We start from the raw sequence: 9,684 nt of genomic DNA on the forward strand, positions 1-9,684 counted from the left end.
CAAACATTGGAAAGTGGCAGTTTTGTAATTAGTCACACTTTCATAGGTAAAATGTTAAGTGAGCTTTGACCAACTTTTTATAATTTTGTCCAATGTGAATAAATTATATTAAAAAAAATAATGATGGGTCGGCTACGTGCGTGCATATGGATTCGCGTCCTAAGGACAAAAACAAAGGCTCTAAATTTGGCGGAAAAGAAGCTTTCCACCCAACCAAACAATGGAGGAAGTTCCCCCAGGTTACAGGCCCAACGTTGGCGTTTGCCTTCTCAATTCTGCTAACCAGGTACTCCAATTTTCACTTCCTCTACTCTCTCTCTACAAATCGTTGGAACTCTTTGGTACCCAATGTATAGATTTTTGGAATTTTCATTCTTTGCTCACTTCTGATTTTGCTTCTGTTATTGAGTTTTCTCTGTTAATTTTTTTTGTGGGTGTGAGCCTTTAGTTTGGGGTAATAGAGAATCGGGTCATAAGTTGCAGTAGTTTCTTTCTAAAAAATAGTGGAATTGAAGTTTGTTTCTGGAAAAGTAATTTCTTAAGATCTCGGACTCAAGGTTGCAGGGGTAGAAAATTAAAGTCGGGGTGAATTCAGTTTTTAGAAAATGAGAATTTTTGGAATTCAAGGAGATATGGGGATTGTTCAGATTGGAAGACTGATGGTTTCGCTCCGAAATTACAGTCAGAGAGAAATTTTGCAGTACTCTTGAATTAAGAAGTTTTGAGCTCCCTTTCGCACTTGCTGAAATACTCTGTTCCTCATAGTTTTAATGAGAAGAACTTATCGCAGAGAATAGTCACAAATTCCTCCGTTATCTTATTACCGGTATGGCCAAATTTCGCTTGAATTATGATGATGGGGACTAATTAAGGGTGTTTCAGATGTTGAACAAAGACCAATAAGTTCTCCATTAACCTTGTGATCTGGCATGAAAGAGTTAAAATTTGTCTCGAGTGTTCAGGAGAAAGGCAGAGTAATACTTTTTTGGTTGTTGTTTGCATCGCCTTCTTTTACATGCCTATTGCTGTGTAAGACAACTCTGATATAAGGCTTAGAAATGTGATACATTTCTTTTTTTTCAATCATGCAGATTTTTGTGGCTTCAAGGTTAAATGTTCCAGGTGCATGGCAGATGCCACAGGTGGTCTCCTAATTTAATTAGCATTTGTCATACAGTTTCTCATATCCCCAAAAACAAAATCATTCACCCCATTAGCGTTTTTCTTCAGTTATAAGATTAAGCTATATATTTTCTAGCCTCCTGCGTTCCATTCTGATAATTTATATCAAATTGTTTGCCGAGCTGAGTACTCGGGTGCAACTCAGGATGCTTAAAAATAATTTAAACAAGTGCAAAAACAAATAGGTAAAAATGTGGAATCAATGTATAAAAATTACATTTCTTATTTGGTTAATTTTTACAATGATTTGTGAGTTTTTATCGTCATATGGCCGTTTTTTTTTCTTTTATATATATATATAGAAAATGCTGAGAGTAGCCCACTAGCTTATATGAATATATGAGCCCGGCCCAAATTGAATCTGGGCCGACCTAACAGCCACGACCTCATTTCATATTTGAATTTTAGTTTTTTTTTCTACAAATCCAAATAACTTGAAATTTTAGGCATCCAATCTTATCATCGAGGCGTACCTAATAAAAATATTTTAAAAATAATTCTCATAAAATAAATTGACTAAAATATTTCTGAAATATTTCAGGGGTATTTTAATTAATTTATTTCTTGCAAATTATTTTTTTGATATTTTTATTAGATTATCTTATTTTTGAAGAATACACGCTTAAAATTTCAGAATATTTAGATTTGTAAAAAAAAAATTTAAAATTCAAATACGAAATGAGGTCATGACCGTCAGATCAGTCAAAAATCAATCTGGTCCGTTGGGCTCATATGAATACATATTTTCATATAAGCCAGTGGGATAATCTCAGCATCGGCCTAGATTCAATCTGAGTCATTGGGTTCATATGAACACACATATTTATATGAACCCAATGACCTAGATTGAATCTGGACCGATCTGACGATCACTACCTCATTTTGTATTTGAATTTTAAATTTTTTTCTACAAATCAAAATATTTTGAAATTTTAGGCATGTATTATTAAAAAATAGGACAATCTAATAAAAATATCAAAAAAATAATTTCCAAAAAAATAAATTGACCAAAATACCCCTGAAACATTTCGGGGGTATTTTGATCAATTTATTTTTTAGGAATTATTTTTAAAATATTTTTATTAGGTGCGTTTTGATGAGAAGAATGAACACGTAAAATTTCAAGTTATTTGGCTTTGTAGAAAAAAAAGTCAAATTTAAACACGAAATGAGGTCGTGACCGTCAGATTGGCCCAGATTCAATTTGGACCATTGGGCTCATATGTTCATATGAGCTAGTGGGCTAATCTCAGCACTTTCCATATATATATATATGGAAGCATCTACGCAACACCTATGGGAGAAAATGAATAGTGTTTTCACCCACAGGCGCATCACTGACCAAAAACCTCAGGCATCGTGCGTTTTTCGACTGTCACGGATCTAACATGTCTGTGGCGGTACTGCCAAGAACATACTAGGTCCGTGATGGTAAAAAAATCACTCGGAACTGCAATGCGCCATCCATTGCGGGTTTGTTCAATAAACTGCCACGGACATAGCAAGTTCGTGGCGGTGGCGAAACACTGTAGCATTTCACCTGTAGGAGTTTTCTAGGTTTTTCCTATATACATATAGTGCTCGAGCATTGGTCTCTCTCTCTCTCTCTGTCTTGATATATATATATATATATATAGATTTTTTGGAATTTTTATGCTGCCTTTGGTTTTATTTCACTTTTACAATTTTTATTTTATTTTTAAACTTTATCTTTACTTTATTTATTTTTAATCTTTACTTTTGGGCCCTGTACTCTACTTGGCCGAGTCCAATCCAAGTCGGCTGAGTTATTTTGCCTCAGGCCAGGGCCGAGTCCGAGGCTGAGGCAAGTTTGAAAACATTGAGTTATATGTGAATGGCTATGAGAATCTATTTGGGATTATCAGAGTTGCTTAGGTGAACTAGAATATGTGTCTAACTATAATGAGTTATAACACTACAAACAGGGAGGTATCAATGATGATGAAGAACCAAGGTGTGCAGCTTTGCGGGAGTTACATGAAGAGACTGGAATTGTATCAGCCGAAATAATTGCAGAGGTGAGCTTGGAACATGCATGTATCTATCTCAAGAATCAATCTAATTTTTGTTTGAATTTGGAAATTTTGAAAATCAAAGTATTTCTTCACCATTGATGTCTAAGTTGGCGTATTCACAGGTTCCTCGTTGGTTTACTTATGATTTTCCACCTTCAGTAAAAGCAAAAGTGAACCGCTTGTGGAGAGGAGAATGGAAGGGACAAGCACAAAAATGGTAAGATTTAATTTGTTGATTTTCTTATCAAGAAGTGGTTGTTACTTTCACTCATCAACTGTGCATGTAAATAAACATTCTTTTGTATTTGACTTAGTATGTTTAACTGCTATCCTTGTGTTTTGGATCATTATTTTTTAATTGTGAGATATAACTGTTCTATCACTCACACATTTCTTTACAATGTTATTATGGCAGAGAAACACTGTCCAACATTATATTTTGTCAAAAAGAGAGTAAATGGCAGTTTCACAGTATATTTAAGATGCTATGCATGTGAAGTAGAACACCTAAATAACTGGACAGCATTATCTGCTGATCTAGGTTTTCTCAAGTCATACATTGGATTCGATGGAGTGGTTCTTCCTGTAAACACAGTACTTAGTTGTATGTTATCATTATCACTAACATTATTTATAATTTTTTTTATTATATTGATTGAAATATTCAAGGACGAGGTTTTCATGAGTCCCTCAACTCATCTATTTACATGAGTCCTCCCTCCAAAATCCATACCGAGATGGATTTTCGGATCTAAAAGTTTAGGAGTTGAGAATCTCCATCATGGTGAACATGAATATAATTTTTAATAATAATAAATAATATTTTAATGTGTTTTTAACAGCCTCCTTTTAGGTGTTTTTGGAATGGGGGGGGGGGGGGGGGCACCATTATCAAACGCCTTTGAGATGGATGTTTGATGCATCTGGGGATGCATATGTGGACCTGTGTCCTCTGACGCACAAATTACTTTTCATATTATCAATTCTAATTGAAGAGAATAGGAAGAGCACCTGCCTGTTTACAAGTGCTACTTCTGTAATCATGTATAACTAATACTAAACTGAAACAATGCATAGGTGCTTTATTCATGCCATAAACATTTTCTTCAATTGAGAGATCTTCTCAAACCCAACCTGGTTGTCCATGAAAGCTTCCTCTACAGAAACATATACTTATGCTTCTTGAATTTTTACACAAACATGTTGCAAATGCAAGAACACAGATGACTTGCTCATGGTTCTTGACCTCTGAACTGAAATTATGTCTTCTCATCATCGAGTTATTTCAAATCATTCCTCTGTTTTACTATCTTTAACTTATAATCTTGCCTTTGCTATGGCTTTGTAAACCCTCATCTTGACCTTACCAGATTTATGGTACACTATTTAAATGTTTTCCTAATTAGTGACTGGAGAGGTATAAGTTTTTCTTTTGTTTATTTATTTATGTTTCCATCTGTTACAATCAAAGGCATTGTGTATATTACGATGAGCCAATCATTAATGGCATTATGACAACTATAGAAATAGATGTTGCAACTAACAATGTTTTGAACGTGGGATCACTTTTAAATGAACATGCAGAAGACACTTGTTATCTGTGAAGGTCTATGTGAGGATCATTTGATTAGTAGTTATTCTTCTCCATTTTTCAGGCCCTGATAAAATCTCTTTTTGGCCTTAGGATAGGATCCTCATGGTTAGTTCAATAGATTCTAGAACTGATTTTAGATTTTAGCATAGTGCATTTCATCACTCTTATTTATTAAATCCAGTAACATGGGTGTAGTTGTGTTCATGTAGTGTAATATTTCTCATTGAGATGAGAGGTACGGATGAGCTAAAAAGGAAGGAAGCTGTGTATTTGGGAGATTTTCCATGATTAACCTGCAACCCTCATGTAATTATGATGGACAGAGAGAAATACAGTTAAATAATACACTTAAGCTGAATATTTTCTCTACTTTGGAAAGGAGATCCTCTAGTTAAGTCAAATGTCTTCATGTTTATGATAGGTAACTACTTCCATTTCTTATAGTTCACTTATATGGATAGGCATTGTCATGTATCAAGTTGGAGATCTGTGATACATGTCCACAGAAAATTATTAAGGCAACCACCTTGATTGTTTGCAACACCACATAATGACGTCCCTCGAGGGAATTAGATAGCTTTCATGATAAACCAAAACATATAAAATGTAAATTCATACAAATGGACAGAAATGTCCCAAAAATAGTAATAGAGAGTAAAAAAACGGATGTAGTACACATTTTTAACACACTGCCTCAAACTCCCAAGGCATCAACAGAAACAGTGGGAGTTTGTTAAGAAGAATTATTAAGAAGAAAAATATTCCAAGCGATGGTATGGGACACGGTGAGATAGTTGGGAAGCAAAATAGACAAAATAATATGATCAAGAACAAGTTGCCATGAAGAAATTTCCAGCAAACATTGTAGCCGTTCGTCTCGGTAAAAAGTGGGGGTTTTATGTAATCTGCACATGGTTCCTATCATCACAAAGTACTGTCATCAGAATCTTCAAATGAAGTCCCAGATGGCAACAGTAGAATACAAGGCAAAATAATATTAGGATTACCATGAGCTTTTGCATGGTACTCCCCTACTCTTTTCTTTTTTTCTTCTTCTTCTTATTATTATTATTATTTTCTTTTTACTTTTTCGAGAAATCAGCAAATCTCAGAAGTATTGTCTACCAATCTGCACCAATTTAAGGTCACTAACCAAGAGAGTAGGGAAGAAAAGGTTTTTGGAGTTAATGTTTCAATGAACAACCACTTGATAAATTGATTGAGGAGCAGCCGTGAGCTAGATTGCTATTGAATGTCATAAACCATCCTTGATGCAAAATCTCAAGAGAGTTCTGATTGCTAACCAAGTGCCGTTAAGTGATAGAATCAGATTAAAAAGAGGTATGCCATCAATTGCTGAGCTCGATACTCCTCTCATCAGTAAGATTTGCACTATTAAATATTGCTGTAATTCAATAAGAAAAGAAGGCAACCTTTGGATGGACATGTAACCTCCAGTCAAAGAATTGATGAAGATGTGCTAATCAATATGTTTGTATGAGTCATCCCTACTAAGAATAATGCCATCATCAGTAAAATGGCATTACCCCGAGAGAAAAGTGGACATGAATATGTGACTCATGATAATCCCAAGCAAACCCTCTTGAAATGCCCAAACTAAGATGCAAAAAGCTGTCGGAACCACAAATTACCATCTAAATCTGTTTGACCCTCGAAACCATTCGCTCCATGGTGCTCAACGAGTTTCAGAGCTGCAAAGTTTGCCTGACATAATTCTTGTGTTTGAGGACTACGTAGGTGCTCCATGTTCTATTCAGTGCGAAATATATGTCTTTGGCATATACAGATATAAAACTATGGGTAAAGAAATCTATCTATTAATTCATGTGCAACCTTTCACTCTGTGCAAGATAGCCACAGTGAACATATGGGGAAGGCGGGGATTCATAATGGACTAAAAAATTGCTGAAAACTTAAAAATTTACTCTTTATTTCTGGTTTTTCCTCTAGGTTTGAGAAGTTCCAGAATTTGCAAGTTTTTAGAAGTTTTCGTATGTGGCAGAGTTCGAATTCTTTGGGACTTTGGTGATACCTGAGTTCTGTTAACTTGGCAATTCATTTTACATCTGCCTTTTTGAAACACTGATGGACATATATCTATATGTAAACAGACTTGTAGTTTACAGTTTTTGATATAGGAGCTCTGCAATGTGTATTATGTAACTTGGAAGAGAAATATCGATTCATATGCTAATGCTACCTTAATGGCTTCAAACTGCACACACATGTGAACCTACAAACATACACAAAAAGGCAGGTCAGCATGGGGAATAAAACCTGGGATTTAGTGTCACAAATGTCTATAATATAATCATCAAGCCAGGTCCATGAATCCCTCACCTTATAATTCACTTATTCAATAAATGCTTCTTCAAGAAAAGGTGAAAGCACTAAAGAATATCGGCCTCAGGCAGGAGGCAATTTTCTATGAAGGTAACCTGGGGCTGCATCCACCGAACAAAACAAAAGAAACATTTTTTATGATGATAGGGCCTTTCGTTTCTAGGTAGAGATGTTACTAGCATGTGATAATTTTCATCGGTATTACTTATAAATCTACTATAGATGATGCTTGATGACAAGACTGAATTGATTTCTATTCACCAGATTAATCTTTCCAACCTTCTAGTCAAGAATATATTTATTATAGAATAATCTAAAAATAAGAAGCTATGGTTCAACCTGAAACAATTGAGGAGTTAATTGTACAAGTCACTATTTATAATGTGCAACACTCAAATATTTGAATGTCACGTATTGTAACATGTTAGCATAACTTGGAAGACACATAAGTGAAGAAGTCTTGGAAGCTTCAACCATAGCACAGAATGAAGGAATTCTTAAAGAAAAAATCTAAACATATTTGATGAACAACATATGAGCCTCGTCAACTTTATGGGTCAGAGAATTCCCATTTATGCTTCAGTATATATATATATATATATATATATATATATATATATATATATATATATATATATATATATAGTAAATGCATTCAACATTATTTAGTAATTTATAAAATCATAATATCCCAAAATGGACTTTTAGATTGCCTTCCGTAGGAAATGAATACTAATTCAGAGCAGTTTGATCCCATTTTAGAAATGTGGGAACTGGGAAGTACATGGAAATGTTGAGAAAGCTAGATTCTTTTCAAAGAATGATGAAATGATGGAAACTAGTAAGTTTTGTTGATCAATATGGAACAAAGGATTGTCTGCAAAAGAATTAGAGCAATGCTTCGTGTTATTAGTATAAATGAGAAAGGCAATCACTTCACCTGATTTAAATCCTTTAATTTGAAACACATGCATTTGTTTCAAGAATCTTCAAATTTCAGATCAATGATGCATTTGGAGAACTGCATGGATTCTCATACAAGGAACTTTTTGAATGCTTGAAACAACATGTTTTCTTGTACTAAACATGCAATCGTTAAACTTCAAGAAGTTATTTTGTCATTATTTCCTATCTACATGATTCCCTCATGTAAGGTTTAGCAGGTTCCTTGTTAAATTCACCGGAAATGATAGTGAAATCGATTTATCAAAAGGTGAGGTGGACCCAGAATTTTCAGAGTGGAAGTGGGAAACACCTGAAGAAGTCATTGAACAAGTAAGTTGCAAGTTTTCTCTTAGTGCTGAATGTGTGTGTGTGTGTGTGTGTGAGAGAGAGAGAGAGAGAGAGAGAGAGAGAGGAGGGCGGGATGGGACAAATTTCTATAGTCTACCACTAGGATGAAGAGAAAATATCAGACTAGACTAATGTGATGAATTAAATGTTACAGGCTGTGGATTACAAAAGACCCACCTATGAGGAAGTTATAGCGACATTCATGCCTTACTTTAGCAACAAGGTAGCAACTGTGAAATTGTAGAAATAGTAACAACATGGTTTGGATTTGTTTCTTAAGTTTCTTCTCATGCATGAGTCCAGGGGTGGTAGGTATTTGCCGAGTTTAAGGCCAAGACTCCACCTATAAGGCTCTCATAACACAATTTTTGTCAATTTCTTCTATGTAAAGATTTTAATGATATAGGGAGTATGGATTTTCAGCGCTATAATCCCGTGACTCTTTGTTCTTATGAATTTGTGCCCTTTCCCCAGTACTCTGAAATCAATAACATATGGTATACCTAAACTAAAAATTAACCCCTCCATCCATATGTCAATGCTATTCTTAGATGCCACCATATGTTCATATGTAATAATGAAGATGTCCAAAAATTGCAAATCCCACTCAATAAGGAGTACTTCTGTGTCTTATTGACACATACACATGCATACACACACAAGCGGACAAACAAACACCTTCTAAAAGTTAGTACGAGTAGTATTGGCATTAGTCAAACGTCTTTTATCCCTCAATCTAGAGGTGTTGTTCAAAGTCAAATTCGTGTTTAAAAACTTCCATGGAATCGAATCCCGATCAGTGTGAGTCGAGCGCAACTGAATATTCCCACCTTGATACATTACGCATGAATATGTGTTTCTTTGCAAGCATATGTTGATGTGGATTTTAATTATTCCAATTGAATGTAATGAGGAATAGGCTCAAGGAATTGGTGGTCAGGATGGTAGGTGTCACAACATGACGTCTTGAATTTTATTCCAACCACGGGCTGGAGACCGTTTCTCCATTGGTTGAATAGAAAAAAAAAATTAAAGTAATGGTGAAGATGTTGCAACCATTCATTTAGATTGATGGGATGAAGATCTTACATGCAAATTTGATTTGAAGACAAGTTTGATCAACTTATTATAATAGTGTTAAATTGCATCAATTATACAGTAAACAAGTTTTATATTAGAAATTCACACTCCTTAACCACTAGAAGTTTCAAAATG

General features: G+C 34.7%; 1 protein-coding gene across 4 annotated transcripts; it reads left to right on the forward strand.

The window, feature by feature from the left end:
- The first annotated feature begins 122 nt into the window (after window positions 1-122).
- On the forward strand, window positions 123-8,900 carry NUDX25 (nudix hydrolase homolog 25). Of its 4 annotated transcripts, none has more exons than XR_016054415.1 (6): window positions 123-286; window positions 1,092-1,142; window positions 3,129-3,221; window positions 3,341-3,435; window positions 8,390-8,451; window positions 8,624-8,900. XR_016054415.1 is itself a non-coding variant. In XM_006837958.4 (6 exons), exons 1-6 carry the CDS (start codon window positions 221-223, stop codon window positions 8,711-8,713), a joined length of 507 nt encoding a protein of 168 aa, XP_006838021.1. In that variant the 5' UTR covers window positions 124-220; the 3' UTR covers window positions 8,714-8,900. The 4 variants fall into 4 exon arrangements, 3 of the variants coding, with proteins under 3 accessions (XP_006838021.1, XP_020519522.1, XP_020519521.1); XM_006837958.4 differs by having other exon boundaries at window positions 124-286; window positions 8,340-8,451; XM_020663863.2 differs by having other exon boundaries at window positions 125-286; window positions 8,337-8,451.
- The last annotated feature ends 784 nt before the right edge of the window (window positions 8,901-9,684 follow it).

The sequence above is a fragment of the Amborella trichopoda genome, chromosome 4 (assembly GCF_054954075.1).
Source record: "Amborella trichopoda isolate Santa Cruz 75 chromosome 4, AtrichopodaSantaCruz75HAP2 v2.0, whole genome shotgun sequence".
Classification (NCBI taxonomy): Eukaryota; Viridiplantae; Streptophyta; class Magnoliopsida; order Amborellales; family Amborellaceae; genus Amborella; species Amborella trichopoda.